The 19,352-nt window shown below is 38.9% G+C and overlaps 1 protein-coding gene across 1 annotated transcript in view; it reads right to left on the bottom strand.

Annotated features, from left to right (window-relative positions):
• The window catches only part of Laptm4b (lysosomal protein transmembrane 4 beta), a 61,135-nt gene that overhangs the window by 16,396 nt on the left and 25,387 nt on the right, over positions 1 to 19,352 (bottom strand). Inside the window, exons 3-6 of the mRNA XM_046464797.2 lie at positions 11,888 to 11,961; positions 11,404 to 11,526; positions 7,432 to 7,530; positions 3,273 to 3,368 (exon numbers count right to left, since the gene is read on the bottom strand). Of these exons, the coding sequence (XP_046320753.1) occupies positions 3,273 to 3,368; positions 7,432 to 7,530; positions 11,404 to 11,526; positions 11,888 to 11,961 (392 nt within the window). The remainder of the gene's footprint in view (positions 1 to 3,272; positions 3,369 to 7,431; positions 7,531 to 11,403; positions 11,527 to 11,887; positions 11,962 to 19,352) is intronic.

The following is a 19,352-nucleotide window of genomic DNA, read 5'->3' as shown; positions in this document are numbered from 1 at the left end:
CAGCAACTCCATTTCCTCATCTTAAAAATGGCAAGCTGGCTGGGTACAGAGGCTCACATCTGTTATCCCATCAGCTTGTGGTGGTCGGGGGAGAGACAAATGAGGCAAGACAGCAGGAAACAGATTTATTTGGCCGCAGCCAGGTTCGGAAGGCAAAGCTTTCACCTTAATCAATCAATCAATCCCCTGAACCCAGAGTCCAGGCAGTTTCAGAACTTTATACCCAGTTTGTTGGGGAGGGCCTCAGAAATTCATACAAAAGCAGTTCTTTCTTTTACTGTTCTAGGCAAGTTAACACTTCAAGGACAGCACCTGAGAGGGGAGAGCTTCTTTCCCCCTTTCTTCCCTCCCCCTGCCAGCTGTTACCATGGAGCCCAATTAGTAACTAGAAACATCTTCTCTTAACTTTGAAATGTAAACATCTCTGTGAAGCTCAGCCCAAAGCCAGAGGCTTTGAGAATCTCTCTTCCTTATCACATTTCGCATTTGCAAACACACTTCCCACTTGAAAACTTTTACAAACTATTGTTACTATACTAGATAGTCCATAAATGTTTGAAAAACTACTAGAGGGTGTTCAGAACCTGGAATGCTAATCTCTTTCAGGCCCTTGGCCAAATTTAATTATTGTAAGACATGAGCAACAGGAAATAGGAAGCATAACTACAATGAACTCATTTGCAGAGATCCTTTTTCTGATATTCCTAAGATCAATTATGGTGAAGATTTCTGGAGATGCTTAATTAAGATTTTTCTGTAGGGGAGGGGGGGCCACTACCGGCTCAGGAGGCTGAGGCAGGAGGATCGAGAGTTCAAAGCCAGCCCTAGCAGAAGCGAGACACTGAGCAACTCAGTGATACCCTGTCTCTAAATAAACTATAAAACAGGACTGGAGATGTGGTTCAGTGGCGGATTGCCCTTGAGTACAATCTCCGGTACACCCACCACCACCACCAAAAAAAAAAAAAAAAAAAAAAACACAGGGCAAGCTAATATAGAATGGCTGAGAGAATGAGGACCAACCAACAACCATCTGTAAGCAATTCCTTAACACCTTTGCCAGCACACCAGGAACAGTCACAGGGGTCCAAATCCTAATGAGCACAAACCAATGTCCAGCTAGAAGACTTTCTGAAGAGAGCAGAACTGGGAGCACCCAGCTGAAAAATACAACCGATTTTTTTTTTATTATTATTTATTTTTTGGCACTGGGAAGTTGAACACAGGGGTGCTTTACCTCTGAGTTACATCCCCAGTCCTTTTCATATTAAGACATGGTCTCACTAAATTGCTGAGGCTGGCCTTGAACGTTCAGTCCTCTTGCCTCAGGTTCCCGAGTCACTGGGATGACAGGCATGCACCACCATGCCCAGGCTTGATAAAAAAATTTAAACTTATAAGTAAGCCTAAATAAAACTTTTTACTCCATACCAACTGGTATCTTACTCATGGTTCTTTTTTCTCTAAGAACCCAGTTTCTACATAATTTCTATAAGAGGGGGAAAAAAAAACCATACAGCCAAAAGCATAACAAACCAAGTACATGCAATATGGGTATCATCTTCTCTAATGTGGTTCTACAAAATGAAAGTCCCACCAAGGGCAGTAGCACATGCCTGTAATCCCAGCAGCTAAGGAGGCTGAGACAGGAGGAGCATATGTTCAAAGCCAGCCTCAGCAAAAGCAAGGTGCTAAGCAATTTAAGGAGACCCTGTCTCTAAATAAAGTACAAAATAGGGCTGGGATGTGGCTCAGTGGACAAGTACCCCTGAGTTCAATCCTGGTACTCAAAGGAAGAAGAAGGAAGAAAAAAAAAAGGATGGCAGTCCCATACACCACCACACCATGAGTCAGGCTAAGGTTTTGACATACAACGCTACAATTCCTCCAACTCAAAAATCTCAAACTCTACTTAGATTTTTCTTTTACTCAGCAGCACAATAATTGTATTAAGATGTGTTTTTGTTGTTGCTGTTTGGATTTTAAGAAAAAAAAATTTATTGGTAACTTAATGTCCAACAATCCAAAAGGAAAAAATTTCTTGAGCCAGTCATTTTATCAAAAACACAATAATTCTGAATAGTTAATTCTTTAAAAAGACTTACTGATCCAAGAAAATTCTTGTGAACAGCACATGTGTTTACTGTATTCAGTACACAGGGTTTTGCAGACCCTTAAGAAGGGCCTCCTCAGCCTCTGGGTTTGCCGGGCCTCGTGCATCAGTCTGATCAGTCTACTCTTAAACCCCTGGCTTGTGTACATCTGATTCACCCCAAGAAACGTTTGAGGGGCACATGGGGAAACTATTAATGCAAACATGCTCTTGACATTCCACGGGATTTTCAATAATACCAGCTTATACCCACATGTTTAATATAAAATGTTATATTGTCTTATTCCTGTTTTATACACAAGGAAGTAAAGAAAGACACAGGTTGAATTACTTTAGTAAGATTAGTAAGTGAGAAAGTCACCAGCATTTAAAAAACAAAACATAAAACTCTGTTCTAGTTTAACATTTATACTTCTTCTTTTAAGTGTCTTATCCATCCTGTCCATCCAGTCCCACTGACTCTGCCCCACCCACATGTTCTTATCATGCACCCCATCCTCACTGGCCACTCACTGAGCCCTTACTTGTACAGGGCACCACATCAGCACCATGGTGAACACAAAGATGAAGAACACAGAGAGTTTACTACCTGGAGGACTTCGATTTTCATCTTGCTGAGCCAGGGTGTTGAGACAATTTACATGGATTTTAAAATGGCTTCAAGGATGCTTCCAGTGAAAACATGTTTTTTTTCAAATCATGTATCATGGGTTTAAATTTTTTGAGTATGAACAACTAGTAGCAAAAGAAGTCACACAAATTCTCTTAAGGTTTTTATACACAGGGCAAGTTATAAAGACACAATAACCTCTATCATTCTTATTTATCTACCCATAAAACCATACTTAATGGTTTAATTTCATATATAAAGTGAGATAATACAGTCATGCTATGCAGAATTAACATCTCAAATTATATTCCATGGCTTCATAATTTGGGGACACATATCTAATATTTTTTTAAAATGATCCACAAGTTAAGCCACTGAGATTTCAATAACCTCTAAGGAAAACAAAATACATTTAACTAAATCCTTTGATGACTAAGCAGCTGATAGATACGTTTCAAGAATAAAAAGTGGCAAAACACTTTAAAGATTAGAAGCCATGGTACAGTAGTGGGCAGGGGGGATCTCCACCTTAAGTGACATCACACCTACCGTAGTGTCATTGCTGGTAACGTAAACCAGGACATCAGAAGAGTTCCTACCATTGATGTATCGGTAGCAGTTCCAAACACAGCTAATCAAGTAACCCTGGAAGTGAATACTGGTTATTAGATTTTTAATTTTCAAACTGCAAAAAAATTTAAAATATCACATAGATAAAAACATACTATAAAACTTTTTATTACATAAAACTAAAGCATGTGTAACCTCTATTAACCAAAAAGCCTTTAAAAAGTACAAATGCTGGGTACAGTCACTCGCTGGCGAAGGGTGCTCTTGTACCTTTGTATTTTGTCACACAGTGCATGTAGCAAAGAGATATTGGTTAGGAACAGGAGGGGCTGAGAGCAGAACAAGAAATTTGGAAGAAAACGTGGTCCAAAGGAACAACCACCACAAATACTTATTGTCCTCAAATTCACAGCACAAATTCATTAATCCATTTATCACAACGCTTTACCTGTTTCATTGGGAATTTTTATTCTACATGATTGTCTATGATTTAACCACAAGTCAATTTTTTAAAAATGTTCATAGCCTATAAATTTACTTCCAAGTCATCAAAATTCACTAAAACATTTCCATTTTCATAGTGAGATATCCAAAGAAGATACTTCAAATGAATTACCAGAATAAAGACATATTACAAATAAAGCTTGAATTCATGAGGGAGGGATTATGGTACTGGGCATTGAACCCAGGGGCATATCCCCAGCCCTTTTTATTTTGACAGGGTCTTCCTAAGCTGCTCAGGTTGGCCTCTAACTTGTGATCTTCCTGCCTCAGTAGCTGCAAGTACAAGCATGCACCACCTACCTGGCTATAATGGGAGACGTTTAAGCGATGAACTCCATATACGTCCATTCTAATCATCATAATTTGATTAGAAATTAAATTATTACAAAATTCCTTCCTTGAACTTTTTTTATTAAAAGAAGTTTAAATATACAGAGCACATGGAAACCTCACATATAGCTAAGAATATAAAATGGTGTAGTTGCTTTCAAAAAGTCTGGCAGAGCCTCAAATAAAAGGAAAACTGAGTTACCACCTGATCCAGCAATCCACTCTTAGATATGCAGCCAAGAGGTCACTTATACATGAATGTGCATATAGCCGCATTATTCCACAGAATTCTCCCAGCATGATTCATAACAGTCAAAAGTGGAAGCAGGGGCTGGGGATTTAGCTCAGATAGTAGAGTGCTCGCCTCACATGCACAAAGCCATGGGTTCAATCCTCAGCACCACCCCCAAAAAAGTGGAAGCAATCCAAATGTCTATCAACTGATGAACAAGACACACAAAATGTGGTGTGTATCCATTCGAGTGAGGGTCACTCTGTGATTAAACAGGAAGTAAACTCTGATACATAGTACAACATGTGGGTATCCGTTGGAGTGAATGGTCATTCTGTGATAAACAAAGTGATACATGGTATAACATGGGGGATCCTTGAAAACAAGATGGTAAGTGAAAGTTAGCCACAAAGAAGCCAATATTGTATGACTGTGTTTATCTCAAATGTCCAAAACAGGCAAATCTATCAGAAAGTAGCTTAGTGATTTCTAGCGGTAGAGAGTGGGCAGAAGAGTGAATGGTGAGTGGTATTCCAAAATTATATTGGGCAGCCACGTGGTGGTGAATGCACAATTCTGTAAATATACTAAAAAACACTGACTTGTATACTTTAAATGGGTGAATTTTTTTGTGAATTATATTTCAACAAAAAATTTTAGCAAAAAATAGGTAAAACATTCTGTAGAATAGTCAGAATGCTGTCTTGAACTGCATTCATATTTGAAGGTGATTATTTCTTGCATTCAACTTCAGATGTTAAACTGAAAATTTATATGCTATTTTATAAAATTTCTTTAACATTTATTTTTTAGTTTTAGGTGGACACAATCTTTATTTTATATTTATGTGGTGCTAAGGATTGAACCCAGTGCCTCATGCATGCTAGGTGAGCACTCTACCACTGAGCCACAACCCCAGCCCCATAAAATGTTTCTTGAATGGCTATAATCTCAAATTACAGATCAAGAAGGAAAAAGATGAAAAGTGCATTCTTTATTGAATAATGTACACAATATCTTCTATTCACTCAAACTTTCAGTTTAGCCCATAATGTTACAAGTTCTTTGTTGCCTAGGAAGCCCTAGGCTTTTTAAGAATTTTAATGCTTGGATGTATTAGTTATATGTTCTGTAAAAAGACTATATGCACTTAGTATTTTAGCAGAGAACACTGGATTCCATAAAGCAAGAACTCTTTCAGACGAGAGTTCCTTATTACAACAAATCCATAACAGAGGCTAAACAGCAGACAAATGTGAAGTGCCTGTTGTCTGGAATTCCACAAGTCCACAGTCAGCACTCCCAAGGGCCCCTTGGTGACACACATGGTTCATTCACTGCTCACCCCGGTAGGGGAAAACCTCTCTGCCTATTGTCTCTAAACACCCAGGGACTTATTACAGTGACCTTATTTTTCATTTGACATTTCCTTAATCTTAATTAAATATTTAATATATTTTCCAAACCCACACTAAAATATTCCTTTCCTCATCACTTTTTTCTACATCCATGTATGGAATTTATCCAAATCCTTGATCATACAATATAAAAAAATTCAGTGGTGTTTTATGAGGGAAAACTGAATTGATTGTCTCTCTTTCTCTCTCACTTGCTGGGACTGAACCCAGGGCCTTGAGCTGCTAAGGATGTGCTCTACTACCAAATTACACGCCCTTCAACATATTTTCATTGAGTGATTTTCTCTCTACTCCTCTTATCTATTTAAAAAATTTTTTCCCTAAATGTACTTCCTTAAGTTACTGAGGCTTGACATTTTTTTTTTTTGAGAGAGAGAGAGAGAGAATTTTTTAATATTTATTGTTTAGTTTTCAGTGGACACAACATCTTTATTTTACTTTTTTATGTGGTGCTGAGGATCGAACCCAGTGCCCCGCGCATGCCAGGCTTGAGCCACATCCCCAGCCCTGAGGCTTGACTTTTGAAGAAAAGGGTAATTTTACGTCAAAATAAAGATAATGAGTTTTAAAAGTTCAAAGCCTGGGCTGGGGATATAGCTCAATTGGTAGAGTGTTTGCCTTGCATGCACAAGGCCCTGGGTTCAATCCCTAGCACCACACACACACACAAAGTTCAAAGCCTAAGAACCATTTGAGATTTCCCTGTTAGCACACAAACACAGGCTATCAAAATACAATGATTATAATTACAATCACATTGAGAGAAATGAAAAAGAATAGGTAATATCTGATGAGAAGGGTGGGGAACACTGTTGGTGGGAGTGACAACTCATTTTACTTTTGGGGTGTTCCATCTGACAGCCTACCAAAGGCCTTCAACTTATGCCTGTCCTCTTATTTTAAGAAAACATGTTGTTTGGGGATGCAGCTCAGTGGCTGTCAGTGTGAGTCACTGGGTTCGATCCTTAGCACCACATAAAAATAAATTTAAAAAGGCATGCTGTCCATCTACAACTATAAAAGAAACTGGGGGGAAAAAAAGGAGGAAGAAAATGTATCTTGAGGACACAAATGCCTAAGTATTATTATAGCACTACTAATAAATGAAAAATTAATCTCCAACCATTGAAAGAAATAATAACACTCATAAAGGATTGATATTCTAAAAATGACAAGAATGTGTAATTCCAGTGTCTCAGGAGGATTGCAAGTTCAAAGACAGCTTCATCAACTTAGATAGAACGTAAGCAACTTAGCGAAACCCTGTCTGAAAATAAAAAATAAAGTAAAAGCGGGCTGCGGATGTGGCTCAGTGGTTAAGTGCCCGTGTGTTCAATTCCTGGTACCAAAAAATCATCATCATCATCACAAGAATGTCTATTACATGGGACACTGTAATGCATGTTGCAGTGTCATAATATAAACTATGCAATGTATAATATTATATTAATTTATTTCCATTTAAACATATTTTGGAATAATCCTTGATTGGCCTGTGTAATCCTGGTGTTTCTCTCTCATGTAAGTAACAGAAGGAACTGGAATATTAGGAAACCAGTTCAGACAGTTCAGACAACTGATCAGGCTGTTTATTTCTTTGGCATATAGAATATTCTCAATAATATTTAACCATAAGTAAAATCCTTATGCTTACCTTGAATGTCAAGATAATGCTGATAAACAGAAGAATAATAAGGACCAAACAGGTAGGATTCACCGACATGATATCATCTCTGTAAGGAAAATTAGGAGGCTGCAAAAGAAAAGGGCCTCATTAGCAAATCTCTTTATAATCATTCAAGATATATTCATTAGTTCTGATGGGCTCATCAGAAACCAACGGGCAAAAGCAGACAGTTCCCATTTAGAACCAACGCACAATTTCTCACCCACCTCTACTCATGAAAAAGCTACAAAAGGTGTGACAATGGGGACAGACTAGTCCTTAATCTGGGCAATAATTCTATAAAAGGGAAAATCAAAGGAAAAGTCATGAGTGAGACCTGAAAATACCACTTTGCTCGCCTACTACACAAATTTAGAAGATAGTAGTCTGTGCCACGGAATATTTTGTACACCGGATTTTCTGGGAATTCTAGACATTCTAAAGAGGGTCAGGGGATGGATTTAAAATGGTGTTTTCTTTATGTAAAGTATTCTTGCTGATCTTAGAGAGCAGATTCTCCTATAATAAGAAGAATTCACAGCATCTATTAGAAGGGTGGGGGCTGGGGATGTAGCTCAGTTGGTAGAGTGTTTACCTCGCATACACAAGGCCCTGGGTTCAATTCCCAGCACCCCACCACACACACACACACAAAGAAAAAAGTCAGGAGATGGGGATATAGCTCCGTGGTAGAGTGCCTGCATAGCATGAGGGTTAGAGTTTGATCCCCAGCACCTGAAAACAAAGAAACAAGAGGAAGTCCTACCATCTGACTACACTGATGAACTACCAGATCCAAGGAAACCTATTTAGGATGATCATAGTCCTCTATGGTCAGTGGAAGCAACAGGACTTCCCCAGGACACAAATAAAAAAAATAAAATCAAAAGGAAATAAAATCAAAGTCATTTTTTGAGACCAGTTCATAAAATCAGTCTTTTTAAAAATATTTTTTCGATGTTGGTGGACCTTTATTTTATTCATTTCTTTATATGTGGTGCTGAGAATCGAAATCCAGTGCCTCACACATGCTAGGCAAGTGCTCAACCACTGAGCCCAACTGCAGCCCCCAGAAATCAAGCTTTTCCATTACAGCCTGAAAGGGATTTCTGTAGTAGTGATTCTTTTCTTCTTTCTTTCTTTTTTTTTTTTTTTTTTGTGCTGAGGATTGAATCCAGGGGTACTTAACCACTGAGCCACAGCCTCAGCCCCCCTTTTTAAAAGTGTGAGACAGAGTCTTGCTAAGTTGCTGAGGCTAGTCTCGAACTTGCAATCCTCCAGCCTCAGATTCCCAAATTGCCGGGATTACAGCTGTGTACCACCTCGCAGTAGTAATGATCTTAAGGGCAAGAATAACATAGTGTTGTTCATAAGACCAACAAGAAATCATATTGCTCCTATGGTCTAATTATAGGAATGAATTAAAGAAGAAGCATGTGACCCCTTTCAGAAAGATCTTGACACTCTTCCTCCAGAAAAGTGGACATGGTTTCTACATATAGTTAAGATCTACAGAAAGATAACGCATGTCTGTGTTTGACAAGACTCCACATAAATAAACTGAACAGGCATTAGAATTAAGCAAGCGGATGCTGGGGATATAGCTCAGTTGGTAGAGTGCTTGCCTAGCATGCACCAGGCCCTGGGTTCAATCCCCAGCACCACCACCAAAAAAAAAAAAAAAAAAAGAATTAAGCCGGGGGCTTGCCTTCAGCCCTCTCAGATAACAGCCTCTCAGAATCACTCTATCTCAATCTGTCAACAGAGGCTCCATTATCAAGAGAACTTCAATGCTGCCATTCATTACTGTCTTTTACGGCATTGCTGATAATGTGTAAGCCTCATTCCTTCAGCCTAATCTTTAAGTAGAACATAGAGAAGATATTCACTTGCTGTTATGTTGGGGCTGGGGTTCTAGTTCAGTGGGAGAGCGCTTGCCAAGCACGTGTGAGGCACTGGGTTCAATTCTAAGTTCAACCCTTTATAATTATTTGTAAAACTAAATATAAATAAAATAAAGGAATTGTGTCCATCTACAACTTAAAAAAAAATGTTTTTTAAAAAAGGTAAATGTTTGATTATTTTAACTGCTATTTTAATTACTACCAGCTCTAAAACAAACAAGGAGGGAATGAAAAAACAATATAGAGCTTAAAAGGAAGTCTAGGTAGATTCTGAGCCATTCTGCATGCTTGCCCTGCACATTAGGCTTTATGTTCCTTATGAATCTCTGCAGCATACATAGTGTAGCACACCATCTCCTATTCAAATAGTCAAAGGGCTGCATATGGTTCACCTTCATGTCTCCATCACCATCAACACCCTGTCCCAACCTCTCGAATCCCAGATCATGCTGAGACGGTATTTCTTCCTCTCTTCCAGGATGAATTTTGGGAGCCCAGCACCAGAGATCATCATCACAGAATTAAAAAAAAAAAAAAAATTGTTCAGCACCAAGGGCTGTGACTCAGTGATAGAGCTCTTGCCTAGCACATGGGAGACACTGGGTTCAATCCTCAGCACCACATAAGTAAAATAAAAGTATTTTGTCCATCTACAACTAAAAAACATACATATTAAAAAAAGACCAGTCTAGGCAAGTTGGCAAGACCCGGTCTCAAAATGAAAACTCAAAAGGACTAAAAATGTAGCTCAAGCCAGGCACAATGGCACACACTTATTATCCCAGCGGCTCAGGAGGAAGAGGCAGGAGAAATTTAGCCAGGCGCTAAGCAACTCAGTGAGACCCTGTCTCTAATAAAATACGAAATAGAGCTGGGGATGTGGCTCAGTGGAGTGCCCCTGAGTTCAATCCCCTGCCGGTACCCCCAAAACAAAAATTATATATTAATGGTAAAGCACTCCTCAGTTTAATCTTCAATTAAAAAAAAAAAAAAAAAAAAACACATCACCAACTTCTCTTGCCTCACTTCCTCCTTTCTTCCCTCCAGCTCATCCACTGATCATTTCTCCTGAACTTTTCAGTCCCCATTATCACATTCCCCAGCCATCTCTTCCATTTCATGAGAAGTCTGCTCTTTTCCCAGTGCTCAGACACTACTTTAAAAAAAAACAAAAAACCTCTAAGAACGAACACCTTATTTAAAACATTCTAACATTTTGAAGAAATTTTAAGACAAATTCACAATTTAAAAAATAAAGATTATAAGATGTGAATAAGCAGATATTCCAACCTCTGCTATATGTTTCTTAATACCCAGCCATAAATACTTACTCATATAGTCACAAAGGACATTTAATAGACTCATCCCCAAATGATAATTGGGGAAGAAAAGGATTTTATGATCAAATATGTTTGGGAAACAGTATATAGCAGAGTCCCAAGTTCTCCCATACAATAGCAGAGGCATGAACTACATTTTATTCATACCTAAGCAAACTGCATTTCACAAAGCAAGATTATCAGCATCTACACTATAATTTAGGTAGATTCATCAAATGCCACCATCACTGCCACCAACTTATCTCTCTCAGGCTCAGGGAGGTTTTATTTCCCAAAAGATTTTCTAAGAAATCAAAACTCTTTTAAGATTACATTTAAAAATCTCTCATCAGGCCAAGCATAGTGGTGCATGCCTGTAATCCCAGCAGTGTGGGAGACTGAGTCAGAAGGATCACAAATTTGAGGCCAGCCTCAGCAACTCAGCGAGATCCTGTCTCAAAAATGGGGGTGGGGGGAGACAGGGGATGGGGAGGAGAGGCTAATAATGTAGCTCTGTGATAGAGCAGCCCTGGATTCAAATCCCAGTACTACCACATACATACATACACATACACATACACACACACACACACACACACACACACACAAATCAGTAATTCATATGCAATCTAAAACTCCACAAATGAAAGTATGTGAGCCTATCGCTATACTTGTATGTCTCTTACTGAACCAGGTATCTCTCCGGACAAGAAGTAGTCATTGGGAGGGCCACGTACCAGCTGGCGTATGTATTCCTGAATGGAGTTTGGATAAACAAGCACAGTGACTGCAACCAAGGTGTTCAGGGCAAAATCAAAGATCTGGTAACAGAAGAATGGGATGATCCAGGCAGCATGTTGCTAAACATAAGAGAAAACAGCAATGTTAATGCATTCCGAGTCACAAAACACTATTTTCTTGAGTTCAAAGAAATCTTTTTTTAATCTAAAGGGACATGGTGGAATTGAAATTCATTAAATCAGGTCATGACAGCAACTGGTGCGCCAAATGGAAGGAGTCAACAAACATGACTCAGTGAACTGGTCTGGGATTATAATATTGGTTTTACTGGATTTCCTAGTAACATGACGTCAGTGAAAGATCAAAACTTCTGAAAAAGAAAACTGGGAATAATTACTTCATACTGACTATGGTTAAATACAGAGATTACACTTGTAAGAGACAGAGGAAAAGGCCCAGCACCTTATTATGGCTACTGACCTTGTATGCTCCATAAGTCGCCATTGCACATATCAGGATCATGAGGAGAGAAACTGCGATAGCGATGCACATGTCTGCCAAAAAGACAATTAGCAGTAAATCCTCGGTTCAAATATTTTTGAGTCTATCCTCAAAGGCACTTTGTTTATAAACCAATTATAAGTAACAATTTTTTTTAATTTAAGTAACAATTTTATGCGAAACAAACCACTATTTTTTTGAGTGAACTATAGCTAATAGAGGAAAATAAAGTGACAACGATATTCTCCCTAAATCATAAATGATGGCAGATATGAGATTAAAAGAACAAGAAAGAGAGATAAGTTACAGATATCAGCAAAAATTGGGGCCAGGCATAGAGCCACACACCAGCGACTCGGGAGGCTGAGGTAGGAGGATTGGGAGTTCAAATCCAGCCTTAGCAACTCTGCAAGGCATTTAGCAACTCAGTGAGACCCTGTCTCTAAATAAAATACAAAAAAGGGCTAGGAATGTGGCCTAGTCAGTGGTTAAGCGCCCTTAGATTCAATCCCTAGTACCCACCCCCCAAAAAATAAAATAAAATAGAAAATTAAGTCTTTTGGTCCACTAAACTCTCTAGATAATAGGTGTTCTTTTATAGTCATATAGATGTCTAAATCTGATTTCGTAAACTTGAGTGCCTCATGACTCAAAATTTAAATTTCCCATAGCTTCCTAGTTCACTTAGAAATCTCAATTTCTTTTCATGGCCTTGATTCTATAATGTACCTACCTCTCTCAACTTACCTCATCTTTCTCGCTCACTATAACCCAGCCACACCACTTGGTTCATTAAACACAACAAGATTGCATTACCATTTGCAGTTCCCACCGACAAAAAGCAGCTCAGTTATATTTCCATATCCTTTTAATCATTCAGGTCTCAGCTCCAATGGCAACACCCCAGAGTTTCCCTGAGTTCTACAGTTAGGATAACCCTCCCAGTCACTATCACATTACTGTGATAGTAAGGTGGTATCATCCTTATTGCAAGATCACTATTATCTCATTTCTATTTGATACCAGTATACTATCTGCTTCCCCCTGAAGTAACCTTCCTACTGAAAAGGATCTTGTCACCATTATAACCCCACCATTCAGGCAAGCAATGCCCACTGTAGTAGCCTTTAGCCACATGTGGGAATTGAGCACGTGAAAAGAGGTTAATCTGACTGAGATGTGTTACAAGATTAACATACACTCCAGATTTCAAGGACATGGTACAAGGAAAAAGAATATAAAATATTTCACTAGTAATTTTTACACTGATTACATGCTAAAATAATATGTTGGATACACTGAGTTAAAAATAAAACAATTAAACTTAATCTCACTTGTTTATCTTTCTTAAGGTGGCTAGTAGAAAATTTATTTTTATGTATCATGCTACATTCCTATTGAACAGTGCTAATCTAGAATGATACCTACATCGTAGTAGGTACTAAATGAACATTTATTCACAGGGTCCCTATCTTTAGGAAATTCTGATTAGAAGCATGGTAAAACTAGTTTTCTAAAGACAATATATGGGGTCATTATTTGGCTGAGAGCACAAAACCCTGCTTGACAGTTTTGAAGACATTTTCACAAATGTTTTAATCTTCTTGACTGAGGTAGATGTTATTGTTCCTACTGAACAGATTATAGAACTAGGGCCCAGAGGTTATATAACTTACTGAGATAGTTATTTGCATCAAAAGGATAAGCTATGACTAATTCTGTTACAATTTCAAATCCCCGGTTCTTTCTACCATATCATACCACACCATGTTGCTTCTACTTAAGCTTTGAACACTGACCAACAACTAACCTGGGCTGCCACTTCCTCTAGGTTTTTCTCCAATGGACAGCATTCTAGTTTTAGAAGCATCCTCTGTATCCTCAACTTCAGTTGAGATATTTTAAGCAGGGGGTTTACAAAGTACCTTCTAGGACAGAAATATAGGTATGGCAACAAAGACCTTAAAACAGTTAAGGTTCTAGCTGGCACCGGGGCACACAACTTTAATTCCAGTTAATTTGGAAGGCCAAAGCAGGAGGAGCCCAAGTTCTAGGACAACCTGGGCAACTCAGCAAGACACTGTCTAAAATACACAATTAAAAAGGGTTGGGGGGAAGGTGCTGGGGAGGCTGGGGTTGTGGCTGAGTGGTAGAGCACTTGACTTGCACATGTGAGGCACTGGGTTCGATCCTCAGCACCACAAAAAATAAACAAACAAAATAAAGTTACAACTAAAAAATATTTTTAAAGGGCTGGGGGGGGATGAGTTTTGGAATGCAGCTCAGTGGTAAAATGCCCCTGAGTTCAATCGCCAATACAAAAAAAAAAAAAAAAAGGGAAGAGTTAATTCTCAAAAAGAAGGAAAATGAAGGTGATGAAAACAGGACAATCTGAATGCATTTAACATGCAAAAATCTTCTTTCAAAGAATATAAAACCCAGAGAAATTTAAAAGGTATAAATAAAAGTCATAAAGTATCTGATTACCGCTTATAAGAAGATGCATTTTTTGGGGAGGGGGGCGTTGAATCCAGGGGCACTCTCCTCAGCTCTTTTTTTTTTTTTTTGGTGACAGGGTCTCCCTAAGTTGCTGAGGCTGACCTCAAACTTGCTATCCTCCTGCCTCAGACTCTCGAGTAGCTGAGATACAGGATTATACCACAACATTCAGCAATAAGATGATGTTTACCATAAAAATGTTATTAACATGAAGAAATTCTCAAAATTCTATCTATAAATGATTTTACCAACCACACTGCATAGACTGAATACATCCCAAGTGTGTGCAATAAATAACTTAGGTAGACCCAAAGTATAATAAAAAAACACAGAGCAGATAAAACAGGCTAATACACATTCTATCTCTAAGCAATCTACAGCGTCTGCTCACCACTCTGAAATAATGTGCAGTATACATAGTAAATAGGACAGTTACTCTGAGGAATTAAAATCCATTCCCTGTAATGATGTAAAGGCAAATAAGAAAATGATCCTAATAATATAGAGGTCTTTGGGGCTGGAGACACAGCTCAGTTGGTAGAGTGCTTGCCTGGCATGTACAAAGCCCTGGGTCCAACCCCTAGTGCCACACACACACACACACAAAAAAAATAATAATAATAATAATAATAATAATATAGAGGTCTTTGCAATTGATAACAGTTCTGGCCAGTGACAGGACTGTCCTTTACTTATTACAGTACAGTAGCCTATCCAGCCCACCATCAGAGCGTGCAGACATCACATTGTTCCTGCCTTAATAATGCAATTCTAATTGAAAAAGAAACCTGGGAAAGCTATCTAAAACATGGGTCACAAAAGGCATAATTAGAAAATGTTTCCTAATGCTCAAATTATCCTTGAAAAAAGGTAATTCTACTTTCTATAAATGTCTTAGATTTGTTTACTTCTCATAAAACTCAGCTAGCTTGCAAACTAGCTAGTTTATGCTCACAGATTTTGTCTAATAAACCATTCTTCCACATAGATCTTTTCTAATTTCTGCCACATTTCTGGCACTTCAGTACATGAAAACAAATAGTATTTAGGGTATACTGTCACCACGAAGTATAAAGAAGAACTACTTTCAGCTGAATTCATAATAGTATGTAGCTACTCTGAGCAAAATACAAAGCCCTTGAACCCCACAGGGGCAATCGGAACACCCTAGTTCAAGTCCATGCCACCGGGGCCTACATTCTGAGGTTGAAAGCTTAGAGAAGAATAATAAGAAGACACTAACTTGATTGCTCTGAAACAGAAGGAAGCATCTACTATGCTTCCTTTGCTTGTGTGGTGGACTTTTTACTTTATACCACATAGGATTTTTTTGTAATGTGCTTACTTCTAGTTTTATGCTTAAACCCAAAATTTACTTCATATATGCTCAATAGGTACAAGCTAGGATAAACACTGTGAAGCTACAAAAACTAACAGGACACAGTTTATTCTCAAGGAGCTTAGGATGGATAGGAAAAGGAATTCAGAAGACAAATGAAGGGAGGGGAGCTTAGAGAGATCATATCATTTTTAAGTCAAGAGAAAGTATATTTCAGCAGAACGCACAGTACTTGGTCAGGGTCCTTTTGTCCCTCATATTTTTTTTCAACTGAGATATAATTCACATACCATAAAATTCACTTTTTTTTTTTTTTTGTAGATGGACAAATATCTTTATTTTGTTTATTTTTATGTGGTGCTTAGAATCAAACTCAGGGCCCGGCATGTGCTAGGCAAGGCTCTACCGCTGAGCCACAACCTCAGCCCAAATTCACTCTTTTAACATGTACAATGGCTTTTCCTCCCTCCCCAGCATCCGGCACCTGTATCTATGCTGCCCACTCTCTATGTTGCAGGAATCAGTGGCAAAGGACACTCGCAGAGTGAGAGAACTTAAACTTTATTTTACACCAGCAGGCCCAGAGATCAGGCTCCAAATCCTGGGTCCCCATCTCCAGTTTCTCACACCACTAGGCTATCTGGTGCCATAAAATTTCTAGTCTACACGAGCAGGGGTTTCTAGAGGGAAGCATGTTTACAGAAGCAGAGTTTGATGATAAGGAGAAGAACTGGCTCCTCTCACAAGGACTTCAATAAATCTCTAGCCTTGGGCCTCCACAGGGGCCTTCACACTTCAAAAGGGAATAGTTAGATTCCTAGGGGTAGTTACTTACAATCCAAAATGTGGAGGGTGGGGGGGAGTATTAATCAGGCTTCCTGAAGGGCTGACTAGAAGAACTCTCCCTTTCCCAGGCACGATTTCTCATGACAAGAGTTCTGATAGTTTATTTTACATCCAGGCCTGGGTTTGTCATCCACTACCATCTACTTTCTGTCTCTGTGGATCTGCCTACTCTGCAAATCAAAGAAATGAATCACACAGTATGTGGTCTTATTATGGTCAGGCTTCAGTCACTGAGCATCTTGTTTTTAATATTCACACATGGGGACTAGGGTTGCGGCTCAGTGGTAGAGCACTTGCCTAGCATGTGTGAGGCCCTGGGTTTGATCCTCAGCATCACATATGAATAAACAAAGTTAAAAATCCATTGGCAATTAAAAAGTATTAAAAAGAAAAAAAAATTCACACATGGTCTAAAAAATAATATTAAAAAAATAATAAAGAGCTGGGGTTGTAGCTTAGTTCAGTGGTAGAGCACTTGCCTAGCATGGCATAAGACAAAGATTTAAAACAAGCTGGGCTGGGGTTGTGACTCAGTGGTAGAGTGCTTGTCTAGCACACGTGAGACACTAGGTTCAATCCCCAGCACCACATTAAAAAAAAAAACTAAACTAAATAAAGGTATTGTATCCATCTACAACTAATACATATATATAAGATATAAAAATTCAATGTTTATTAAATAATGTATTTAAATGTCTACTTCAGAGAATTTCAATTCACCATTCCCTAAAATAAGGAGATTAATTCCTGCCAACCAATCTTATGTTGAGAAATTAAATTCACTTGATTCTCCTAAGATTGCTTATATAACAATAGAAAATCCAATAAACATTTACATTGTTTTGTGATTATGCTCACTGGAGAACCAAGCTGTGTGCCTGGACCTCAAGAAAATAAATTCAATAAAAAATATGCATGATCTAGCCAGAAGCAGGTCTGCATTCCTATAATCTCAGCTACTTGGGAGGCTGAGGCAGGAGTGTTAGGGGACAGACAAATGAGGATGGGAAAATGAGGTTAAAAATATAATTCTACAAAATGGCCCACTGTGCTGACCCCTACCTGCTTTATTCACCCCCACATGCTTTCTTTCAAAAAGCAATTTACCTGTAGCCCTACCTGCTTAAGTGGACAGGATATGTCACATTCTACCAAACTACCTGTTATCTGCAAGGAAATGCAAGCAGGAAATAACCTTGATAAGAGGAAGTGAGAGACATTTGGTCTTTTCACAGACCAGATTCTGAAAGATACGAACAACACCTCCTAACCACAAAACCTGTAAAAATGATTGAGAATCCAATTAGAACTGCTCAGCATGGGCAAAGGGAACCTAGAACTGTCAAAGCAATTGATACTTGAAAGTCTGCTATCCCCACTGTCAGAAGTCAAGAGGTGAACCTAGGCAGGACCCCAACAAAACTGAAGTGCAGGGGCTGGGGTGGTGGCTCAGTGGTAGAGCATGGGTGAGGCACTGGGTTGGTTCCTTAGCACCATATAAAAATAAATAAATAAAAATAAAGGCATTATGTCCACCTACAACTAAAAAAAAAATTAAAGAAAAAACTGAACGGCTGGGGTTGTGGCTCAATGGGAGAGTGCTTGTTTAGCATGTGTGAGGCACTGAGTTCAATTCTTAGCACCACGTATAAATAAATGAATAAAATAAAGGTCCACCAATGTCTAAAAAAAAAATTTTTAAATGAAAAATCACTGGAGTGCAGTAGAGACACATGGTCCCTCTCTTATCTGAGAACACCCACTCTCTCCCTTGAGTGTCTCCGTTCCCTTATCCTGTCCCTTCAATAAATTCATTTTTGTTACTCTGGGCAACATGTCTGAAATCTTTCTGACTTGATTGCAAGAACTAGGATTTGAAGAGGGGGGTCTTTGTGCTTCCTCAGTTTCCCAGAAGGTCCCAGCTTTGCAACAGGAGCATCTCAAGTTTGAGGCCAGCCTGGGCAACTTAAGGAGACCTGTCTCAAAATGAAATTCAGAAAACAGGGTTCAGGATGTAGCTCAATGGTGGAGCACCTAGCATGTGGAAGCACTTGGGTTCAATCCCTAGTACTTTTCATCTAGGCCTCCATTATTTGGTACAAGAATCCCACAGGGTCAGTGTAGAGAAAATCCTCATCTTTGGTACCAGATCACCCTCAATATCTGATCAACTCCTAACATCAACCTCCTAATCCTGCAGGGTCAGTTTAGAGAAAATTCTCATCTTTGTACCTGATCATCACCCTCAATATCTGATCAAACTCCTACCCTCAGCCTCCCTATCACTGGCCTGCTCAATCAGTCTAGTAACATCCACCTCCCCAGCCCTAGCCCTGATGTTTCCTCTTAGTAATTTTCCATCCACTGACCACCACCCTCCTCCTTGGCTATAGAAATCTCCACCTGTACTTGCTGGAATGGGAATTGAGCTGGATCTCTCTCTCTCACTGCGCAAAATCTCACTGCGAGAGTCCCTCTTAAATAAGTCTTCTGCACCACCTTTAACAAGAGCCTAAATGATCTTTAACACACAGTAAAACTGAAAAATCAAGTCCTGGGAGAATGCATACACTATGTAAATACTCTGCAAAGTTCAAGCTCCTGAGAGTTAAACAATAGATCAATTCTATTGTTTAACTGTGGTCATCTATAAAGATGCAAACACATGTGGTCATCTATAAAGAAGAGCAAAAAAAAATGAATGATAGGCAGTTCTGGGGCATAGGAGATGGTTCAATCAAGAAGGGGCAGACAAGACTC

This window comes from Marmota monax, unplaced genomic scaffold (genome assembly GCF_021218885.2).
Source record: "Marmota monax isolate L192 unplaced genomic scaffold, Marmota_monax_Labrador192_F-V1.1 WCK01_AAM20220418_F8-fsc00003, whole genome shotgun sequence".
Classification (NCBI taxonomy): Eukaryota; Metazoa; Chordata; class Mammalia; order Rodentia; family Sciuridae; genus Marmota; species Marmota monax.
This window is presented reverse-complemented; position numbering and strand designations above follow the sequence as displayed.